Source organism: Eschrichtius robustus, chromosome 8, assembly GCF_028021215.1.
Source record: "Eschrichtius robustus isolate mEscRob2 chromosome 8, mEscRob2.pri, whole genome shotgun sequence".
NCBI lineage: Eukaryota > Metazoa > Chordata > Mammalia > Artiodactyla > Eschrichtiidae > Eschrichtius > Eschrichtius robustus.
In genome coordinates this window covers 61,258,793-61,284,159 of record NC_090831.1, presented here as the reverse complement: position 1 = coordinate 61,284,159, position 25,367 = coordinate 61,258,793, and the positions used below count along the sequence as shown (strand labels likewise).

The window sequence follows — 25,367 nt, the reverse complement described above, 5'->3', positions numbered from 1 at the left end:
TTTCAAAAGCATATATTTTGAAATAGAACTTACTCATTCCCCCAAGTTCCAAAAGATATGTAATCATCACCCTCAAAAATTTACACTCTATTAGGGGAGATCCGGCATAAGTATATTCTAGATATAAATACAAGTATGTACACACATATGTTTACTAATATCTAACACTAATAATTATTATCAACAAGTTACAGTTAATTGTCTATTTAAATACTGTTGTTTGTTTTTATTAAAATTTGTATATATTTATATAATATATGTACACATACATGTAAACAGATGCTCACATAATAGATGAGGGACACTTCCTGCTATCAAGGAACTCAGAGAATAATGGGAGAAGCAGAGTTAAGCAATAAATACAATACAGTGGTGTAAGAATTAAACTTCACCATTATTAATTGGATGCTTCCTATGTGCAACAACTGATATGTTATCTCATTTATGCCCTCCCAACAGAGCCCATGCTTTTTATCATTAACTGCCAATATGGAAATAGGACACAGGGGTAGTGTCAAGAAAAGTGCACTCAACTTTAACTAAGAGGTGAAAAAGTGACATTCCACAGGAAGCGGTAATTGAGTTGCATCGTGGGGAATGTCTGGAAAAAAGGCATCACAGAGAGAGCCTATGCAAATACAGAGGAAAAAAATGTGTTGGGCATGCTTAGGGAGCAAAAAGCAGTGTGGTTTGGCTGGACCAGCTAACTAATGGAATGACAGTAAGCAGGGTCATATTCTAAGGCTGCTGAAATCTATGTATTTATTTAAGGTGTTTGATTCTATCTTGGAGGCAATAGAGAGCCATTTAAAAACTTCTGTTGTTGATGTTTGTTTCATGTTGGGTGTGCCCTGATACTGCTTGGGTTCTAAAATGATCATCCAGTTGTATGCAAATATATAGGAGAGGAAAGAGTCTGCAGGAATAGAAAAAAAAAGGAATTTTGTAGTAACCATCTATGTAACAGATGATAAGAGCATAAATTAAGGCGAGGCAGTAGAAACAAAAAGGGGAAGAGAGATGAAAAAGCTGTTTAGGAGGAAAACACAACAAGTGTACAATGAATACCTTAAGAGAGTGAAAGGGTGTGCTAGTAACAATTATGCCAGAAAAAAAAAAGGTATATATTGGCACTGCATCAGGCAAACTGGGACATTACCAAGAGATGTAAAATAAATGATACATGATTTCAAAGGAGGAAAGGAGAGAGAATTGTTTACCAGGTTTTGAATCACAGATCTACTACTAACTAGCTGCAACAACATTAAACAAGTTCACCTCTATATAGTTCAGTTTCCTCATTTTGAATGTGGACAATAGGGTTGCATTAGTAAATACATTGTATAATCAAATAAGTACATCTTGTGAAATACTTAGCATAGTGACTGACACATGGTCTGAGCTACATAGGTGTTTGCTCTTAATAAAGGAAACACTTTATGGAGAAGAGGGAACTAAGTTGGGCCTTGCAAAATGTATAGAATAGCAACATGTAGAAAATATAAAAAGGAGAGGCACCGCAATGATCATATATCGATGTATTTGGGAAATGGAAATGGTCTAGTTTGACTGAATTGTACCGAATGGAAAGTAATGGGATATATACCAGGAGATTTATTTGAAAGGCAGTGCGTGAGAAACATGAAATGCAAGAAATTTAGACTTAACTCAGCAAGCCATGGAACATCACCAAAGAATTTTCAGCAGGAGCAGCCTCTGAGAATAGATTAAATTTTAAGAGGGACAAGTAGATGTGTATGAAGGTCACACAGCAGTTTGGTATAGGTAATATTACAACTGAGTTCCGTCTCAAGTAACCAATAGCCATGATCTTTTCACTGTACCATATTGATTCTTTATGAACCCTGTGGCATTCTGCCATGGTATACTGAGATGTAATCAAATAAAAATTTTGTTTTAAGAAGTACGATGTGTGAGTAATGGCAAAAAATTAGCTCTGAGCCAGCTATGTTACCTTATATAAACTGTAGAATCTCAATATTCTTAGCTTTAAAAGGGATGGTGTTTGCTCACAGAGTTAGTGAATATACAAATTTCAGTTTTCTAAAATTGTCTGTTAAATTTCTGCTATGGTTTCCTGCTGCATGTACTTCTATATGTTGTCCCCTTAAAATAAAGCTCCATTAACTGAAGTTATTTGAACTTACATTCATTCTTTACAACCTGTAAAAGTTTAAATGGTCTTTAGTGACTCAAATTATTTTATGGGAATTAAATGAAAATTTTTTGCTTGGCACATACTCAGTGCTTAATACATAGGAGCTATTTTATTATAACATTAGGATCAGAAATGACCCATCTATAGGGAAGTGTATAGTGTAGTGGATGAGAACAAGGAATCTGGATACTGACTACTGGATACAAAGCCCAGCTTTGACATTTACCAATCAAGTGACCCAGAAAAAGTTACTTAGTATATTTAATTGGAGGAAATAGTATTCGTATGTCATAGAGTTGTTCTGAAGATTTAATGAGATAATATTTGTTAAGATGCTTAAAATTTAATATTTTCAAACATTTTTATAATGCAATAAAATAAGGTAAATTTCATTTTAAAATAAATAATAAATCTAATAATTTAATAAAATGCTGAAAAAATGAGTGCTGGCTAAGTATACGATATACAAAATGAAATAAGTAAATAGACAAACAGAAACGTCATTTAATCATATTTTCCTTGGGATATCTCAGCTAATAACAACTATCAGTAACTGAGAATTATTGGCTTGGGATGACTGTAACTGTTTATTCTCCTAAACTTGTCTTTTTTTTATATCTTTCAAGCTCAGATAGTTTTCCTTCTTCCACAATATTGCATCTCATTATTCCAGTCTTTAACCCAATTTTGGTTTTTGTTATTACATGCAAGAGTAGGAATGTAATAGGCTAGGCACTCAGTGAATGTCTGTGGGATATAATAATTAAAATATTTAACAAGATATACTGAACTTGGCAAATTTAATAATTTTGTATATTGATTAGTTGCTAAATCACACAAAAAAAGATGTTAAAAAACCTGAACAATGCACTTCATGATCACAATCTGAAACTCTTATAGTTAAGAATGAATTTTTTTTCCTAAAGTAAATTTGTGCATTAATTAATTATCCAAGTTTAAAATCCAACTGCATGGGACTTCCCTGGTGGTGCAGGGGTTAAGAATCCGCCTGCCAATGCAGGGTACACAGGTTCAATCCCTGGTCCAGGAAGATTCCACATGTCACAGAGCAGCTAAGCCTGTGCACCACAACTACTGAGCCTGTGCACCCTAGAGCCCGCATGCCGCAACTACTGAGCCTACGTGCTGTAACTACTGAAGCCCACACACCTAGAGCCCGTGCTCCACAACAAGAGAAGCCACCACAATGAGAAGCCCATCCACTGCAACGAATAGTAGCCCCTGCTTGCCACAACTAGAGAAAGCCCGTGTACAGCAACAAAGACCCAACACAGCCAAAAATTAAAAATAAATAAATAAATAAATAATTTAAAAAAACAAAAAAATCCAACTGCATTTATTCTTATTAGTAATTCATACTAAACAAAGTATGTATTATATTAAAATTATGTCATAAAATATACACAAATAATTATAATGATGGCTAGGAATGAATAGTAAGTGACATACAATAAAACAGGTATCTAGAGTGCAGAAATAGTAACAACAACAATAATAGCACTGAAAACATTTTTCAGTACTTTTTATGTGCCAACTGTTCTAATCAACAGATTGTAACATGAACTCTTTTATATTCCTCACAACAATGCTATGTAGTGTTACTATTTTTATTTTACATATGAGGAAACTGAGGCATAGAAAGGTAAAGAGTACAAAGTTGCAGTGATGATTCACAACAGCCAAAACATGGAAACAACCTAAATGTCCATCAACAGATGAATGGATAAAGAAGATGTGGTACATATATACAATGGAATACTACTCAGCCATAAAAAAGAATGAAATAATGCCATTTGCAGCAACATGGATGGACCTAGAGATGATCATACTAAGTTAAGTAAGTCAGAAAGAGAAAGACAAATACCATATGATATCATTTACATGTGGAATCTAAAATATGACATAAATGGACTTATCTATGAAATAGAAACAGACTCACAGGCATAGAGAACAGATCTGTGGTTGCCAAGGTGGAGGCAGGGTGGGGGAGGGATGGACTGCGAGTTTGGGATTAGCAGATGCAAGGATGGATAAATGGATACATTTGGATACATAGGATGGATAAACAACAAGGTCCTACTGTGTAGCACAGGGAACTATATTCAATATCCTGTGATCAACCAAAATGGAAAAGAATATGAAAAAGAATATATATATGTATAACTGAATCACTTTGCTGTACAGCAGAAATTAACACAACATTGTAAATCAACTATACTTTAATTAAAAATAAACACACACAAAGTTGCAGTGATCGTAATAAATGAAGTCAGGATTTGAGTTCAGGTAATTTAATCTCTAAGACCCCAAAAGGAAAACACAGTTTACAGTATGCAAATGGTATTTCTTACTTTTATCGTGTTTCAAAAAAAGCATTTGAGATGAATAATTGTGTTTACAATACTCATATTTAATTTTAAATAATTAGAGTACGTGAAATATTCACGAATGTCTTCCCAGATGTCACTTTTCTTTATGCAAAATGAATATAAATTTGTTAATGAAAAAGACTTGTTGACTAGCTTAATAATTCCAATACATTTCCCACCTACACAAGGGGCAAAACAACAGCTACAGAAACTTGAGATAAACACATTTCTCTGCAATTATGACTTAAAATTTATGTCACAAATATTACATATTTCATTCTTTCTCAATGTTTTATTAAAAAGATAGAATAAAATAGAGCTAGGTAAAAGAAAGCTAAATTTTTACACATGACTGGGTCTTGAGTAGACCTGATGAGATTTTGAAGAATAGATAAATACTGCCAAACTTCCATGAGAAGCATAATGTTGTATACAAAAGGGCAATAAGCAAAATACTTTATTAGTTATATCATCAAGAATTAAGCTGTTCTAAATCTCTGCTCATGCTGCTACCACTCTATTGTTTTTGCTGCTATCGTGTTACATTTTCTTATTCTTCTCTATGTGTCCTGCCTTCTGCAAACTTCTGGCTTCTATAGTCTCACTAGCTATATTGCTTCAAAACACCACTGTATGTTTCTCATGCTTTCTAACTGTGCACATTACACTCTGCAGTTCTCCTGTATGCTAATTTCTACTGACTCTCACTGTACAGGTCTATCATGAATATATCCACAGAGAAAAGAAAGATCTGATTGGGGCAGCTGCATGATTTTATGGTGTTGCTGATGAGAAGAATTTGTTTTCTTCATAGCTTGTCAACTAGATCACTGATGGCAAGTGATGGCAAAACAGTGATGTTTGTTCTTGGTGGATATAGTCTGCACAGTAGGATTCTACTAGAATGGCCACACTAAGTCATGTCCTGATTGCAAGGAAAAGGGGAGCTGGAGGTGGTAGAGCTTGAAGAGAAAGTGCTGGTCCCACTAGATTAGAAGTCAGAGATCAAATTTTGAGACTGCAAGAGTGACTGCAAATTGAAAGGAGAAATCCTGTGGCACCACAAGGGGAGGAGCCACATCATCAGCTCACAAGCTGCCCTCAAACCTGAATCTTGAATTAAGAGTCTTGGCTGACTCTTATGTTATTCATACATAGGACAAGACATTAAGGAACGTGCTGAAAAGTTACGAGGGTAATGAGCAGGAATTTCAACTGCTACCTGGCACTGGCAAGAGAAAATTGAGAATTCATATTCTACCAAGTTAAAGGGGCTCTGTAAACACCTTATGCATTTCATTAACAAACAAACAAAAGGAGGCTACATGCTCTTTGGTGGGGCTAATGGCGGACTCCAGGAGGGCTCTTGCCAAGGATTACTTCCCAGAACTTCTGCTGCCAGTGTCCTTGTCCCCGTGGTGAGCCACAGCCACCCCCCGCCTCTGCAGCAGGTCCTCCAACACTAGCAGCCATGTGGCTGACAGGGTCCTGGTGCTCCGACCTCGTGTCAGGCCTGAGCCTCTGAGGTGGGAGAGCCAAGTTCAGGACACTGGACCACCAGAGACCTCCCAGCCCCACATAATATCAATAGGTGAGAGCTCTCCCAGAGATCTCCGTCTCAACGTTAAGACCCAGCTCCACCCAACGGCCAGCAAGCTCCAGTGCTGGAAGCCCCATGCCAATCAACTAGCAAGACAGGAACACAACCCCACCCATTAGCTGCCTAAAATCATACTAAGTTCACAAACACCCCAAAACACACCACTGGACGCGGCCCTGCCCACCAGAAAGACAAGATCCAGCCCCACACACCAGAACACAGGCACCAGTCCCCTCCACCAGGAAGCCTACACAACCCACTGAACCAACTTAATACACTGGGGGCAGACACCAAAAGCAACAGAACTATGAACCTGCAGCCTGCGAAAAGGAGACCCCAAACACAGTAAGTTAAACAAAATGAGAAGACAGAGAAATACACAGCAGATGAAGGAGCAAGGTAAAAACCCACCAGATCAAACAAATGAAGAGGAAACAGGCAGTCTACCTGAAAAAGAATTCAGAGTAATGATAGTAAAGATGATCCAAAATCTTGGAAATAGAATGGAGAAAATACAAGAAACATTTAACAAGGAACTAGAAGAACTAAAGAGCAAACAGACAATGATGAACAACAAAATAAATGAAATTAAAAATTCTCTAGAAGGAATCAATAGCAGAATAAATGAGGCAGAAGAACAGATAAGTGACCTGGAAGATAAAATAGTGGAAATAACTACCGCAGAGCAGAATAAAGAAAAAAGAATGAAAAGAATTGAGGACAGTCTAAGAGACCTCTGGAACAACATTAAATGCACCAACATTCGAATTATACAGGAGAAGAGAAAAAGAAAGGGTCTGAGAAAATATTTGAAGAGATTATAGTTGAAAACTTCCCTAACATGGGAAAGGAAATAGTCGATCAAGTCCAGGAAACACAGAGAGTCCCATACAGGATAAACCCAAGGAGAAACACGTCAAGACACATATTAATCAAACTTTCAAAAATTAAATACAAAGAAACAATATTAAAAGCAGCAAGGGGAAAGCAACAAAAAACATAAAAGGGAATCCCCACAAAGTTAACAGCTGATCTTTTAGCAGCAATTCTGCAAGCCAGAAGGGTGTGGCAGGACATATTTAAACTGAAGAAAGGGAAAAACCTACAACCAAGATTACTCTACCCAGCAAGGATCTCATTCAGCTTCAATGGAGAAAGTGAAACTTTTACAGACAAGCAAAAGTTAAGAGAATTCAGCACCACCAAACCAGATTTACAACAAATACTAAAGGAAACACAAGGAAACACTAGGCAGGAAACACAAGGAAAGGAAAAGACCTGCAAAAACAAACCGAAAAGAATTAAGAAAATGATAATAGGAACATACAAATTGATAATTACCTTAAATGTGAATGGATTAAATTCTCCAACCAAAAGACATAGACTGGCTGAATGGATACAGATACAAGACCCATATATATGCTGTCTACAAGAGACCCACTTCAGATCTAGGGACACATACAGACTGAAAGTGAGGGGATGGAAAAAGATATTCCATGCAAATGGAAATCAAAAAAAAGCTGGAGTAGCAATTCTCATATCAGACAAAATAGACTTTAAAATAAAGACTATTACAAGAGACAGATACTACATAATGATCAAGGGATCAATCTAAGAAGATATAACAATTGTATATATTTATGCACCCAACATAGGAGCAACTCAATACATAAGGAAAATGTTAACAGCCATAAAAGGGGAAATCAACAGTAACACAATAGTAGTAGGAGACTTTAACACCCCACTTTCACCAATGGACAGATCATTCAAAATGAAAATAAATGAGGAAACACAAGCTTTAAATGACAAATTAAACAAGATGCACTTAATTGATATTTATAGGACATTCCATCCAAAAACAACAGAATACACTTTCTTCTCAAATGCACATGGAACATTCTCCAGGCTAAATCATACCTTGGGTCACAAATAGACCCTGGTAAATTTAAGAAAATTGAAATCTTATAAAGTATCTTTTCCAACCACAACTTTTGAGACAAGATATCAGTTACATGAAAAAAACTAAAAAATATAAACACATGGAGGCTAAACAATACGTTACTAAATAAACAAGAGGTCACTGAAGAAATCAAAGAGGAAATCAAAAATACCTAGAAACAAATGACAGTGAAAACATGACGACCCAAAACCTATAGGATGCAGCAACAGCAGTTCTAAGAGGGAAGTTTATTACAATCCTGTCTCAAGAAACAAGAAAAATCTCAGATAAACAACCTAACCTTACACCTAAAGCAGTTAGAGAAAGATGAACAAAAAACCCACAAAGTTAGCAGAGGGAAAGAAATCATAAGATCAGATCAGAAATAAATGAAACAGAAATGAAGGAAACAATGGCAAAGATCAATAAAACTAAAATCTGGTTCTTTGAAAAGATAAAAATATTGATAAACCATTAGCTAGACTCATCAAGAAAAAAAGGGAAAAGACTCAAATCAAAAGAATTAGAAATGAAAAAGAAATAACAACTGACACTGCAGAAATACAAAGGATCATGAGAGATTACTACAAGCAACTATATGTCAATAAAATGGACAACCTGGAAGAAATGGACAAATTCTTAGAAAAGCACAACCTTCCGAGACTGAACCACGAAGAAATAGAAAATATAAACAGACCAATCACAAGCACTGACATTGAGACTGTGATTAAAAATCTTCCAACAAACAAAAGCCCAGGACCAGGTGGCTTCACAGGCGAATTCTATCAAACATTTAGAGAAGAGCTAACACCTATCCTTCTCAAACTCTTCCAAAATATTGCAGAGGGAGAAACACTCCCAAACTCATTCTACGAGGCCACCATCACCCTGATACCAAAACCATACAAAGATCTTATAAAAAAAGAAAACTACAGGCCAATATCACTGATGAACATTGATGCAGAAATCCTCAACAAAATACTAGAAAACAGAATCCAACAGAACATTAAAAGGATCATATACCATGATCTTGTGGGGTTTATCCCACGAATGCAAGGATTCTTCAATATACACATATCAATCAATGTGATACACCATATTAACAAACTGAAGGATAAAAACCATATGATAATCTCAGTAGATGCAGAAAAAGCTTTCAACAAAATTCAACACGCATTTATGATAAAAACTCTCCAAAAAGCAGACATAGAGGAAACCTACCTCAACATAATAAAGGCCATATGTGACAAACCCACAGCCAACATCGTTCTCAATGGTGAAAAACTGAAACTATTTCCTCTAAGATCAGGAACAAGACAAGGTTGCCCACTCTCACCACTATTATTCAACATAGTTGTGGAAGTTTTAGCCACAGCAATCAGAGAAGAAACAGAAAAGGAATCCAAATCGGAAAAGAAAAAGTAAAACTGTCACTGTTTGCAGATGACATGATACTGTACATAGAGAATCCTAAAGATGTTACCAGAGAACTACTAGAGCTAATCAATGAATTTGGTAAACCTGCAGGATACAAAATTAATGCAGAGAAATCTCCTGCATTCCTATACACTAATGATGAACAATCTGAAAGAGACATTAAGGAAACACTCCCATTTACCAATGCAACAAAAAGAATAAAATACCTAGGAATAAACCTACCTAAGGAGACAAAAGACCTGTATGCAGAAAACTATAAAACACTGATGAAAGAAATTACAGGCGATACAAACAGATGGAGAGATATACCATGTTCTTGGACTGGAAGAATCAACATTGTGAAAATGACTCTACTACCCAAAGCAATCTACAGATTCAATGCAATCCCTATCAAACTACCACTGGCATTTTTCACAGAACTAAAATAAAATGTTTCACAATTTGTATGGAAACACAAAAGACCCCAAATAGCCAAAGCAATCGTGAGAAAGAAAAACGGAGCTGGAAGAATCAGGCTCCCGAACTTCAGACTACTACAAAGCTACAGTAATCAAGACAGTATGGTACTGGCACAAAAACGGAAATATAGATCTATGGAAAAGGATAGAAAGCCCAGAGATAAACCCACACACATATGGTCACCCTGTCTTTTAAAAGGAGGCAAAAATATACAATGGAGAAAAGACAGCCTCTTCAATAAGTGGTGCTGGGAAAACTGGACAGCTACATGTAAAAGAATGAAATTAGAACACTCCCTAACACCATATACAAAAATAAACTCAAACTGGATTAAAGACCTAAATGTAAGGCCAGACACTATCAAACTCTTACAGGAAAAAATAGGCAGAACACTCTATGACATAAATCACAGTAAGACCCTTTTAGACCTGCCTCCTAGAGTAGTGGAAATAAAAACAAAAATAAACAAATGGGACCTAATGAAACTTAAAAGCTTTTGCACAGTCAAGGAAACCATAAACAAGATGAAAAGACAACCCTCAGAATGGGAGAAAATATTTGTAAACAAAGCAACAGACAAAGGATTAATCTCCAAAATATACAAGCAGCTCATGCAGCTGAATATCAAAAAAACAAACAACCCAATCCATAAATGGGCAGAAGATATAAATAGACATTTCTCCAAAGAAGATATTCAGATTGCCAACAAAGACGTGAAAGGATGCTCAACATCACTAATCATTACAGAAATGCAAATCAAAACTACAGTGAGGTATCACCTCACACCGGTCAGAATGGCCATCATCAAAATATCTACAAACAATAAATGCTGGAGAGGGTGTCGAGAAAAGGGAATCCTCTTGCACAGTTGGAGGGAATGTAAATTGATACAGCCACTATGGAGAACAATATGGAGGTTCCTTACAAAACTAAAAATAGAACTACCATATGACCCAGCAATCCCACTACTGGTCATATACCCTGAGAAAACCATAATTCAAAAAGAGACATGTTCCACAATGTTCATTGCAGCACTATTTACAATAGCCAGGACATGGAAGCAACCTAAGTGTCCATCGACAGATGAATGGATAAAGATGTGGCACATATATACAATGGAATATTACTCAGCCATAAAAAGAAATGAAACTGAACTATTTGTAGTGAGGTGGATGGACCTAGAGTCTGCCATACAGAGTAAAGTAAGTCAGAAAGAGAAAAACAAATACTGTATGCCAACACATATATATGGAATCTAAAAAAAAACAATGGTTCTGATGAACCTAGGGGCAGGACAGGAATAAAGACACAGACGTACAGAATGGACTTGAGGACATGGGGAGGGGGAAGGGTAAGCTGGGACGAAGTTGGAGAGTAGCATTGATATATATACACTACCAAATGTAAAATAGATAGCTAGTGGGAAGCAGCTGCATAGCACAGGGAGATCAGCTCGGTGCTTTGTGACCACCTAGAGGGGTGGGATAGGGAGGGTGGGAGAGAGATGCAAGAGGGAGGGGATATATGTATACATATAGCTGATTCACTTTGTTATACAGCAGAAACTAACCCAACAGGTAAAGCAATTATACTCCAATAAAGATGTTAAAAAAGAAAAGAAAAAGAAAAATGAAGGGTGATAATAAAAAAAAAGGGCTTCCCTTGTGGCGCAGTGGTTAAGAATCTGCCTGCCAATGCAGGGGACACGGGTTTGATCCCTGGCCCAGGAAGATCCCACATGCGGTGGAGCAACTAAGTCCGTGCACCACAACTACTGAGCCTGCACTCTAGTGTCCGTGAGCCACAACTACTGAGCCCACGTGCCACAACTACTGAAGCTCCCGTGCCTAGAGCCCGCAATCTGCAACAAGAGAAGCCGACAATGAGAAGCCCGCACACTGCAACGAAGAATAGCCCATTCACCGCAACTAGAGAAAGCCTGCACACAGCAACGAAGACCCAACACAGCCAAAAATGAAAACAAATAAATAAATTAATTAAAGAAAAAAACCCTAAAAAATAAAACAAAAACAAAAACAAAAAAAGACAGGCCTTGGGCTTCCCTGGTGGCGCAGTGGTTGGGAATCTGCCTGCTAATGCAGGGGACACGGGTTCGAGCCCTGGTCTGGGAAGATCCCACATGCCGCGGAGCAACTAGGCCCGTGAGCCACAATTACTGAGCCTGCACGTCTGGCGCCGGTGCTCCGCAACAAGAGAGGCCGCAATAGTGAGAGGCCCACGCACCACGATGAAGAGTGGCCCCCACTTGCCGCAACTAGAGAAAGCCCTCGCACAGAAATGAAGACCCAACACAGCCATAACTAAATAAATAAATAAAAATAAATTTTAAATTATAAAAAAAAAAAAGACAGGCCTTGTCTTAATATTAAAGACCACCAAAGATAAGGTATATGCCCCAGGACTAAAGACAGTACTAAAAGACAGATGTCCTGTCAAAGTGTACATCAAAGCCTCCAAAAACACAAGACAGTTAGCTAATTATTCTGCTGTCTCCTACAGTAAAAAATAAATAAATGGTCAGAGAAACAGAAAAGAATCTAGAGTCCCTACAACAAGTTTTCCATAAAGATTGGCTAGTAATAATTTACTAAACTTACAAAGGAGACAAAAAAAGTGATCCATATTGAGAAAAAAAAAAGCCAATTGAAGTGCAAACGACTTGCGCATGACTCAGATGTTGGAATTAGCAAACCAGAATTTAAACGTAATTATTATAATTAAGACTTAAAGGAAAAGATAGTCATAATAGGTGACAATTTCAGCAGAGAAATAAAAATTCTAAAACTTAAAGTATAATATCTGATGTGAGAAATCCACCTAGTGGGCTTAGAAGCAGATTGGTAAGAGCAAGTAAAATGGTAAACGAACCTGAAGACAAATTAATCGAAATTATCCAATCTAAATAAGAAAAAAAAGTGAAATTTAAAAAATTATGGAGCATTATTGATCTGTGAGTCAACATCAAGTAGTCTAATAAACATGTATTTAGAGTCCCAAGAGAGGAAAGAGAGAAAGGTATAGATATAATCTTTAAGGAAATAATGGCCAGAATTTTCTTCCAAAATTTGATTTAAAATACACCGTCTGTGAACTCTAACCAGTAAAGCAAGAAAAATAAATAAATAACATAAATACAGGAAAGAAAGAAATAAAAGGCCATAAAATCATACATGGGAGACACCCTAGAGAATTTTAAATTAGTTTACAACTTGTACAAAAAATTCTTCCGATAAAGATATAGTAATCTATAAAGTGAGGGATTTGTATAAGAGGAGACAAATAAATCAATGAAAGAGAAGTCTAAAATTAGATCCAACCACGTATATGGTCAATTTCTTTTCAACGAAGAACCCAAAAAACTCAATGGATAGAAGAAAGTCTCCACAACAAATAGTGCTGGAGTAAGAGGATGTGTGCATAGAGATAATGAATTTTGACCCCCACCAAATGCCATTCACAAAAATTTGTTCCAATATTACAGACCCAAAGAGAAAATTAAAGTTCAAAAACTTCCAAAAGAAATCCTAAGATAATTTATTTGAAAGTTTGTGACAGTCAAATATTCCTTAGAAAAAAATACAACGAAATAACCATAAAATTTTTAAATGATAAATTAATCTTCAAAATTTAATATTTCTTTTCATGAAAAGTCATCAGGAAGAAAATAAAACGGCATGCTACAAGCTGAGGGAACATATTTAAAATACATATATTTGACATATCTAGAATCTATAAAGAATTTCAACAAATCAATTAGGCAAACAACTTAATAAAAAATAAGAGTTTGAACAGACAGTTCATTAAAGCAAATGTATCAGTGTCCAATAAATACATGTAATACTGTTCAACATCGTTAGTTATTAGGGAAATATTACCACCAAAAGATAGCTCTTAACCCACATTAGACTGGGTAAAATTAATGTTAACATTTCATTGTAATCCTATCTCCCAGCCATCCCAAATATCCCTCCCCTGGGAAAACACTTGGTTACCCACGTGTATTTCTAGAGTCATTTTAGGCATATGTGAACATATAAAACATAGAGTTGTTTTCTTTTTTAACATATAAATATTAGTATACACTATACCCTGTTATGTAACTTGATTTATTTGGAGATCCGTCCATATTAGTACATAAAGAGATCACTCATGTTTGTAACTGAAAATAATGTTCCATGTAGAAGCTTCAGTTTAACACTATAAAAATCATCGAATCATGTGGTTCAAATCTTCAATACCAAGTAATTATTTTTATATTTCTTTGCTCAAGCATCATCTGATATGTATATGAACAATATGATAGCAAATTTAAGTTAAATCAAAGGTAGCAGATAAAGTTACTACCGTTACTGTATTATCTAAATCAGCTAACACCCAAATATCATCTAATATCTTAAAAAATAATTCCAATATTCCATAGTTACTAAGTTTAAAACATGTATTAAATAAATATTTTTCTAATTACATTTAGCAAACTCACAAGAAAACTGTACAATCGACTATGGACTGCAGACACTTTAGATGAATGAACAATAAACAAAAACGTTGTCATAAAAATTAAGCAACAGTGTACAGTTTTAAGCAGAATGTTTTGTAACTTTCAAAAAAAGGAAGAGATAGATGCTATTGTTTCTTCATTGAAGTAACTCAAAACTAATCAGAAAATTTCATTATAAACTCTTCAGTTCATTATATGACCTACTTTATCTCTCATTTACAATCTTTCAAAAACATGTTTTTAGGTTTTTTTTTTTTGTCCTCTTGTCCTCATCTGATTGAAGTGAATAAACTTTTCTTCACTTTTAGAAAATCGTACTTCCTTTAGGCCAGATTCCCCTCAGAGTGAAAAGTGATTTTATGGATGTCAGCAGAAGTGAAATAACTGTAAGAAATCAAACCTCCATTCAGGTATGTACAGGGCTCTTTGGTCAACACTGCCACATCTATGGCTCACATATTGTTTCTGTGAATGGAGACCCAAGTATGATGCCTGAAATTAAACAGTGCCAAAGTGGCCTAAAGGGGCTAACATATTTTAGAGTCACAAAGTGGGTATTTTTCTAGGCTGAAGGCCACTGTTTTAAGTTTTTATTTTTTATTTCTTAATCTAATATGTATTAATCTCTAAAAAGCAGGGCAAAAGCATGATAATATTTTTTTTTTCTTTTAAAAAGGTTAAGTCTTCTCCTCACTCCAGTTCTTTATATCACTTGCTCCTCTCTCCAGAAGCAGCCACTGCTACAAATCTCTTGGCTCTACTTCCTGAGTGGTTCTGTTATTAGTAAACAAATGGTAGTATGCTGTCTATAATAATTAATGTAATTAAGTACACAGCTGTGAAAATTTTAGAAATGTACTCACAGCTAATGTATAATTTAAAATTCCAAGAATCAAACTTTAATTTCTGAAGGTATGCTCTTACTTCTGTGCTGCTGAACTGTAGTAACTATACCCGTACGGTACTTGCAAAAGTCTAAAGTACAACACAAGTGAGAGGCTCTAATGCATTGCTTTCAAGTTAGAATGAAGCCACATGGAGGTTCTGAGCTTAAAAGAAATGTCTGGCCACTGGCTTTCCTCTACTCCCTGTTTACTTCTTAGGATAGAACTCAAGCCCTGGCTCATGGACTTCTCGGAGGGCCACAGGAAAAGGCGAAAGTTACTTAGGCACCATTATTCTGTATCCAGACTAATACCAGACCCAATACATGGCATGACCTGGAGCAGAGCTGCCATAAAAATGTATTTCTCCTTTAACCTCTCCATGTAAATCATCAGAAAGCTTCCCTCCACTGATTTAAACAAATTTGTCTTTGACCTCTAGAGTCAGAATTGGCCTCAACAACTCTTTCAAATGGTTGTAGTATTGACTGTTTGATGTATGTCAGCTACCATAAAATGCAATACTATTTCATGACAGATCTTCAAATAATGCCAGGTACGTCCAAAGTCATGGTAACAGTCTCTTTATTCCAAGTAAATCAGTAGCATGAAATACTGCAGATTAATGAAATAATGCACTTTGTTGTATCAAGCTTTGGCATCTAATGCAGCTGTGATTTGTGGTAGTGTTCAACCAGTTGCAACACCTGTCAGCATGCTTCCTCTAGAACTTCAAAAGGCTTCCGATAAATACCAAATGCTTGAAAGGGTTCTAATGTGCATAAGTAAGAATTTTTCAGGGTCTGTGATTTTTGGTATTTAACAACCAGATCAGTATAATAGTTCATAAAACAATCAGTTGCTTAATGATCTATCTGCAAACATTCAAGTCCGACAATTTGAAATACCGCAGAAGACCCAAGAAATTATATTTGTTCACTTTTCTGGAAGAAAAAACTTATTGAACACTCTTTAACTAAAACCTAAACTCTAAAACTAGAGAAAGATTTCCAATCAAAAAATATTTAGATAATTTCTTTAAGCATTAAATGTTTTTCAAGGAGTTTTCAAGCAGTTTCCACCGATTGATATATATATGTATATATAAATTAAAATGTATAAACATTATATATCTTATATAATTAAATATTGTTCATTATATAACAATAGATTATATTATACATATAAATTATTATAACTAGTATATATTAAATATATAAACAAAATATTCACAAATATATACATATATATAAATTTATATCTCTAAATTGAAATGAATTTCAATATCTTTATGTTTAATAAACTGTAATACAGGAAGATATTGTATTGAGTACAGTATTAAAACATTTTGGTACTTAACAGTTCAAAAATTATTTTATTTAATTGAGACCAACTGGCCTCATTGTTTCTTATAAACGTTGCAATATATATTCAGTAAAAAGGAATAAAAATGAACACATGTTTCTCCTTAAAGAAGGCAGACAAAGGTTTTTCTTACACAATAAATCAGCTGCTAGTGGATTTCTAGGACATCGCTTTAGGCTATTTAGGTATAAAACTTAAGAAAAAAAATTACCTTTGTGTGGATCCAAAACTGGTAGAGGAGATTGAACTGAAGATGAACAGCATAGACTGAAGGTGGTATGAAGAGGGCCAGTGGAGAGTAGAATATCTGAAAGATTAAAACATTGTAAATTTGCATATAGGATTTCTCAACATAACATATACTATTACTAATGATTCAATATTTTGAGTCTATCCTTCAGCAAATATGCCTTGTTTTTAGCAAATATATCTTATTCTGTACATTTTATTGCCATGTTTGACTTTGCAACATTAATTTTTCCACATGATGATAAAGCTATAGACATGTTGGAGCTAAGTCCACTGGACTTCTATTTCACATTTAATATTGTCTGGTTAACATAGCATACATTGTATGCTATTTCCTTAATCTTGAAAAGGTTGGGTGTATTTCCTGGAAGTAAAGAGGTTTTTTAATATATACAAAAATAGTCACTTTCTTTAAGTAAAAGAAATGTAGGAGCATGTGCCTTTATACCTTGACAGCTCCTAAACACTGTATTTTTACGGCATTCTGAGTAACAAAATGAAATTATAGTAAAAGACAGTAACTTCATATGAGAAGGGGAAAGAATACATTTTCCCTCTTAAATTTTACTTTATTATTTTGTGGTTGACAATATCTCCTGATTTTTTTCAAAGTTAGTAAAGAAGGAGCTATGATATTGTGCCATTGTGGAAACAAGTTTTGAAGGTCCCTATTTTCTAACAGACGGAAATGCCTCTGCCTTGGGAAAACAACTTATTCGTAAACCACTGGTTAGAATCAACGAATAAGCACAATCTGCTGTGTTCTCCCAATGACTTTGATCCCCAAGAGTGGTTTCATGTTGTAAGAAAACTTTTTATTAAATGAAAAACTAAACAACAAAATAGGAGGAAAAAGAATCTGACTTCCACTTTACATTTTGGGTTTTATAAAGTTAATATTTCCAAAAGATGAGATATTTTTAAAACATGTTTTCAGAATACTACAATTTTATTTCTGAATTATTTTAAAGCTTTTGTTCTCAATTAGGCCAAATATCATTTCAGCAACGTTTAGTCATGAGAATATATTTGAAATCAGACATTTCCGTAAACTCTTATAGTTTTTGTTTCGAACTTTAAGTCATGACAAATCTCAGCTGTCATCACAACAGGATCAGTTTCATTATTTATAAATTCATTATTAAGCAGTGGATTAGATTAGTGAACAACAAAAGAACACTGGGCTCTTACTCAAGACATTCCCTTTTAAGCCTTCATTCCACTACAGAACAGCTCTGTAATATTTACAAATTTCTTAAACTTCTCTAGGCTCCAGTTTCCTCAAATGAATGGTGAAGGAGAAGACCATCTGAAATCTAGCCATCTTTCTAGTTCCAAAAAATCTCTGATATTGTGATTTGATTTGAGAATATATTAATATAGTTCTCTTACAATAGGTGAAAAAAAAATTTGAAACACATACATGACCAATGATTTAAGTATTTTAAGTTAAGGAATATTTTGGAAACTTTGAGATGTAAATAAAAATATAGAACAAACTTATCTTGATGCTTAATAAATAGTTCTATCTGGAAAAAGAGTGTATACAAGATGACTATAGTTCATTATAATTTCTCAAAGTGTGAAGAAATAGTCCTTTGAGATAACAACAGCTATTATGGAAAAGGGTGTTCTATCATCAGATAAACTGTGAAGAGTTGCGTAAGGCAAGTGAACTTTCTTTACCATAGAACTTTTCAGAGACTTTATCATGCTAGTACAAACCACAAGCCTGTTAGCCCATAGAACACTTTCTTAAGGAATTTCCCATAAGATTTCCTAAAAACGTATTTGATGAACCATGTTGTTGAATTGGAAGAATCAGTATTCTAATATGACCATATTACCCAAGGCAATATACAGATTCAATGCAATCTTTATCAAATTACGAATGGTATTTTTCACAAAACTGGAACAAAAAGTGTTTTAATTTGTATGGAAGCACAGAAGGCCCCAAATAGCCAAAACAAGCTTGAGAAAGAAGAACGGAGCTGGAGGAACCATGCTGCCTGACTTCAGACTATACTACAAAACTACAGTAATCAAAACGGTATGGTACTGGCACAAAACCAAACACATAGATCAATAGAACAGGTTAGAAAGTCCAGAAATAAACCCACACACTTACAGTCAATTAATCTATGACAAAGAAGGCAAGAATATATAATGGAGAAAAGACAGTCTCTTCAATAACTGGTACTGGGAAAACTGGACAGCTACATGTAAAAGAATAAAATTAGAACATTTTCTAACACCATATACAAAAATAATCTTAAAATGGATTAATGACTCAAATGTAAGACTGGATACTATAAAACTCCTAGAGGAAAACATAGGCAGAACACTCTTTGACATAAATCGCAGCAATATTTTTTTGAATACATCCCTAGAGTAATGGAAACAAAAGCAAAAATAAACAAATGGGACCTAATTAAACTTAAAAGCTTTTGCAGAGCAAAGGAAACCATAAACAAAAAGACAACATACGGAATGGAAGAAAATATTTGCAAATGATGCTACTGACAAGGGCTTAATTTCAAAAATATACAAACAGCTCATACAGCTCAATACCAAAAAAACAATCCAATCAAAAAATGGGCAGAAACAGACATTTCTCCAAAGAAGACATCCAGATGCCCAACAGGCACCTGAAAAGATGCTCAACATCGCTAATTATTAGAGAAATGCAAATCAAAACTACAATGAGGTATGGCTTCACACTGCTCAGAATGACCATCATAAAAAACTCTAAAAATAATCAATGCTGGAGAGGGTGTGGAGAAAAGGGAACCCTCCTACTCTGCTGGTGGGAATGTAACTTGGTGCAGCCATTGTGGAGAACAGTATGGAGGTTCCTTAAAAAGTAAAAATAGAGTTACCATATGATCCTGCAATCCCACTCCTGGGCATATAGCTGAAGAGAACTCTAATTTGAAAGGTCCATACACCTCAATGTTCATAGCAGCACCATTTACAATAGCCAGGACATGGAAGCAACCTAAATGTCCATCGACAGATGAATGGATAAAGAAGATGTGGTATCTTGATACAATGGAATATTACTCAGCCATTAAAAAAGAATGAAATAATGCCATTGGCAGCAATATGGATGGACCTAGAGATTATCATACTAAGTAAAGTAAGTCAGACAGAGAAAGACAAATATCATATGATATCACTTATATGTGGAATAAAAAATATGATACAAATGAATTTCTTTACAAAACAGAAATTGACTCATAAGCATGGAAAACAAACTTATAATTACCAAAGGGAAAGAGGAGAGGGGGTTTGGATAAATTGGGATATTGGGATTAACAGATACACACTACTATATATAAAATAGATAAACAACAAGGATCTACTTTAGCACAGGGAACTATATTTGATATCTTGTAATAACCTATAATGGGGAAGAATGTGGAAAAGTATATATATATATGTGTGTATATATATATATACACACATATATATATTAAACTGAATCACTTTGCTATACACCTGAAACATTATAAATCAACTATACTTCAATTTTAAAAAATTGATGAAACAATGTCTCAAATCTTACAAATCAGTAAATATAATGATGAACTTACAATTAGAAAAATGAACTCAGCATAAATTATAAAAAATAAAATTTCTAATAAGAAATAAAGATATATGTCAGGGAGTAAGTCACATGAATCATATTAAAATTAATTTCTTGTGATTAATATAATACTATAAAAAGAGTCTAATGATACAATTAAGGTTCCAATTTCTAAAATTGAAATCAGCTTAGTAAATGTCATCTAGTTCTGAGAATTCTTCTTATCTTCTTCTCTACTTCCAAATCCTAACAGTTTTAAAAACTGGTTTAAGTGCCACTTCCATCATAAAGCTTCAGATGGTACTAATTTGTCAGAAGAAATTTCTCCTTCCTCAAACTTAAACTCTCAGTACCTGGGCCAGAGGATATTATACTGTTTCCCAAATATATCCATTTCTGCCATGCATTCAAACCCATGTTATTCTGACTCCAAGGCTCTTTAGCCTTAAATTACCCTATCTACCTTAGGTTATTTTATTATCTTTTGATAGAGGTCATATATAATAGGGTCATAACGGAGAGAAACAACACAGATCTGTATGTGTGAGGAGAGAATGAGGATAGGTCTAGAGGGTTTTTGATTATCTTTTGATAGAGGCCATATATAATAGGGTCATAAAGGAGAGAAACCACACAGATCTGTATGTGTGAGGAGAGAATGAGGATAGGCCTAGAGGTGACCTTAGGCTAATGGGGAGGAGATGAGTGGGTTTTATTCTGTTCATCAAGTACATGGGGCAGGCAGGGGTTGTATGAGGAAGCATCATGAAGCAAGAAGCAACATGCCCTTGAGGGGGAACTGTAAGTATTCTGGCCTGCAGAAGCCATTAGAGAATGGGCAGGAGATTGGGGGGAAGCGTGGAATTCATGGATAGATCTCAAGGAGTCTGTGAACCCCCTGGATAGGACTACAATAAAGTGTGAACTTGTATGTATGGGGGAATGTGTGATTTTCTAAAGAAACAATCTATAGCTTTCATCAGGAAGTCTCTGGGGAATCTGTGGCTCACCACAGCCAAACAAAAACAAAAGATAATTTAGACATTGGTCAAACCAGAGAGGGAGCATTTTAATGCCATTCTAAGGAGATTGGATTTATCCTAGGCCAGGAGGGAGTAGTTAACATGTGATTTTTAAGCCTGTAAGAAATATAAAAGTGGTATGAAATCCTATTTGTATAGCCCAGTTAAAAATCTTGCACATTCACCACAGCAGTAGCCATGGGAATGGAGAGGCAGAATATATACAAGAGATCAATGGATTTGGTAACTATTTAAACATAGGAGATGAGAGAAACAGAGGAGAATTAGAAGACACCCAGATACCTGGCTTGTGTGAAAGGTGATGTTGTTCACCAAGATGATGAATAGGAGGAAGAGTAGATTTATAAAGTTCATCTTAAGGTATATTGTGTTGAAGCCCTTGAGGAATATTCCAAGAAAGCTGTTGAGGAAGCAAATATGTCCTGCAAATATCAACTGAACTAAAAAACAACACTGGATTTGCAGTTATGGACCAGTGGAGCAGGTAGGCCTCGAATGCAAACCTCAGTAAGTTGAAGAATCATTCAAAGGAGGTGATGAAACAGAGGTAGGTTTGATTTACTTCTCTCTTTCTCCAAGAACAAGGAAGGAGAGAGCTGGAGGTATTTCTTGAATAGAACATATGGATGAGGGAGGAGACATTGTGTGTGGGGGGTGTGTGTGTGTGTGTGTGTGTGTGTGTGTGTGTGTTTTAATGTGAGAGACATGAATATATTTATGGTATATTCAGAAGGAGCCAGTTGAGAGGAAGAGGGACAAATGCCAGGAGTCATTGACAGGACAAAGTCCAACAGAGGAACACAGTAGGACCAATGTCACCAATCTAAGGATTAGACCTACTGAAGAGAGGTGAACATTTTCTGCAAAACTAAAGTATATGCAGTAGGTCCTTGTTGGTTATCTATGAACCTAAATGGGAAAAGAACTTGAAAAAGAATAGATACATGTATAACTGAATCACTTTGCTGTATGCCTGAAACAAACACAACATTGTTAATCAACTATACTCCAATATAATGTAAAACTTTTTTAATTAAATTAAATTTAAAAAATTTTTTTTAAGTATATGTACTTGTGAATTCACAAATCTTCATGAAACTATCTGAACAGAAATAGAGAGAGGGAAAAGCAGAACAACTCATTTCTCTGTGAAGTTTTAAATTCATTTATTGGCTGACAAATAGGGGCAGCAGTGGAAAGATCTTGAGGAGACTGAGGAATTTTAGAAAGGCTTCTCCCAGGTAGGGGAGAGGCTCATGCTTATGGCTTGGTGAGCAGCACCTACAGCTCATTTGGGTTTGGAAGCCATTCGTGGAGGGGCACCAAACTCCCAGCTGGTGATGGAGGACACCCATGGCGCTCAGCAAGCTGGGTGTGGGAGTGAAGCAGGTGAGTGACCAGATTCAAGCAAGGCTTGGGGACTTAAGGGCAGATGTAGCAGAGGGAGGTAGCCTGTGCTTGCTAGAGTCACGGGCATTAAGTATCTTAGGTTAGATGAAGTAGGAAGGAAAGCCACGAGGAATGACAAGTTGGGAGAAGAAGCAGGGGTTGACAGAGGAGAGCTGTCCTTGAATAAGCTGTTAGCAAAATGGTTGAAGCTCAAGGGTATATTTACTTTGAAAGAAATATTTTTAAAAAAATCTTTTGAGCTCCGGATTCATGTCTACTTTATTTTAATAAAGTAGTTTAACCTGACTAACATCTGCACTTCTATGATTCTTATTTATTTTTGTAATACTTTACAGACATTTTCCTTGAGAATTGAGAAACTAAAGATTGAATAATTCCTTAAGTCTGTGATTAGCAATGACACAGAGCCAATTCCTCTGATTGCAGGTAGAGTACTGATCTCCGTCCTTAAAACGCATCTACTTAAATTGTTATGTTTGGAGAAAGTGTTTGGGTTTCCACTTAGAAAGTCTTCTTTAAGAAATCTGGGCCCACCCTTCTGTTTCCATTTCTGTGCTCTTAGCCATTTCCCCTTTTCCCCATTCCGCCTTCTTATTACATCCTGTATTCTAGCCATACTCATACTGTGATGGGTTGAATTATGTCCCCTAAAAAGGGAAGATTTGGACACAGAGACAGACATGAACCCAGGAAGAACTTCATGTGAAGAGGAAGGCAGTGATCGGAGTGATATATCTACAACACAAGGAACACCAAGAACTGCCAGCAAACCACAAGAAGCTGTGGATATGATGCTTCCTCACGGCCCTCAGAAGGAAGCAATCCTGCCGATACCTTGATCTTAGATTTCTAGCCTCCAGAACTGTGAGACAATACACTTCAGGTGTTCTAAATCACAGTTTTTGGTACTTTGTTAGGGCAGTTCTAAGAAAATAATACACATACCATACATGTTACTTGCCATTCCCTACGTTTATCATATTTGTTCATAATTTTGTGTTTTCACAGACATTCTCCTTCTACATAATGTTCCACTTACAACCATATTCATGGCAAAATTTTTTTCTTCTTACAGGTTGGTCTCAAGCCTCGTTTCTTCTGTGATGCTCCACTTGACCCTCCTTGGTTCTCAGAGCAGACATGTCTCTCTAAATCCTTAACAATTTGTATTACAATGGCTGTAGACTTGATTGAATCCCTCCAAGGAAAGCAATCACCTTAAGAAAAAAAGCTCATGTCTTACTTCTCTTCATATGCCCAACCTCTGCCACCATGAAGACCTCTGTCAGTCAAAAGTGTATATAGAAAAAAACATGAGTGGATGCGCTTCTCAAAACAAGAAAAATAACATGTAAAGGGAGTGTTTTAGCCACTTGAACACTTTTTTAAAATGCCAATAAGATATTGCTGTTTTATGTAGAGGTCTTCACTATGATTCCCCTTATTTACCCTTCATTATAAGGACTACAAGTGACTATCAGACTTCTGTAAAGAAAAATATCAAAAATCAGGGGAAAATTTTATTTTTACCAAATTTCAAAATGGCTTGGTAAGCACCAGAATAGTTCCATTTTGCTGATCTGTGCTAGAATCAAGGATCTAAAACTGGTCAACACACAAACTGGCAAAGTGCTTCATTTATTTAATGTATGGACATAAACTTTGTCTTACTAATGTCTTTGAATGGAGGTTGAGGGCGGTGAAGGGATACCTTGGAGTTCTGAGGCAAGGTCCTGAGAGAAGTTTTGTTTTTTTTACTTCATGGGGGGCTCAAGGCATGTTTTCCTTCTGTGACATAAGAGTTGTGAGAATTTTATCCCCACTGCATTTGACTGCGTTACATCAAAGTTGTTAGTTTCTTGTGTCTTTATTTGTTCGCATTTATCTTTATATAACTCCAACTCCCACATATTGAAAAATAGTCTTTGCTTATGTAGTTTGGCAGAGAGTATGTCATAATAAAAAGATCTGAGATTTCACTAAAAGTTCCTCTGCGGTTTTATGTGTAATATAAAAACAATATTATACATGTGAATCATACTTGATATAGTTCAAATAATTTACACACTCATTATTTAAGGTGATCTTCCAATAACAATATGAGAAGGCAGAGCAAATATTAATGCCTAATTTCATGTTCAAAATCACTGAGATTCAAATATTACTTAATTGGTTCAGGGTAGCAAATCTAGCTAATAACTGATCTAAGGCTGGGACCCAGACTTCTTTCTTCCAAGTGAATTGTTCTGTACTGTTTCCTCAATGAAATTAATATGTATTTTGAAATTATTATGCTCAAAAATA

The 25,367-nt window shown here is 35.4% G+C and overlaps 1 protein-coding gene across 1 annotated transcript in view; it reads right to left on the bottom strand.

Annotated features, from left to right (window-relative positions):
* Positions 1 to 25,367, bottom strand: part of AGMO (alkylglycerol monooxygenase) — a 384,717-nt gene that overhangs the window by 194,502 nt on the left and 164,848 nt on the right. Inside the window, exon 6 of the mRNA XM_068549962.1 lies at positions 16,984 to 17,079. Within this exon, the coding sequence (XP_068406063.1) occupies positions 16,984 to 17,079 (96 nt within the window). The remainder of the gene's footprint in view (positions 1 to 16,983; positions 17,080 to 25,367) is intronic.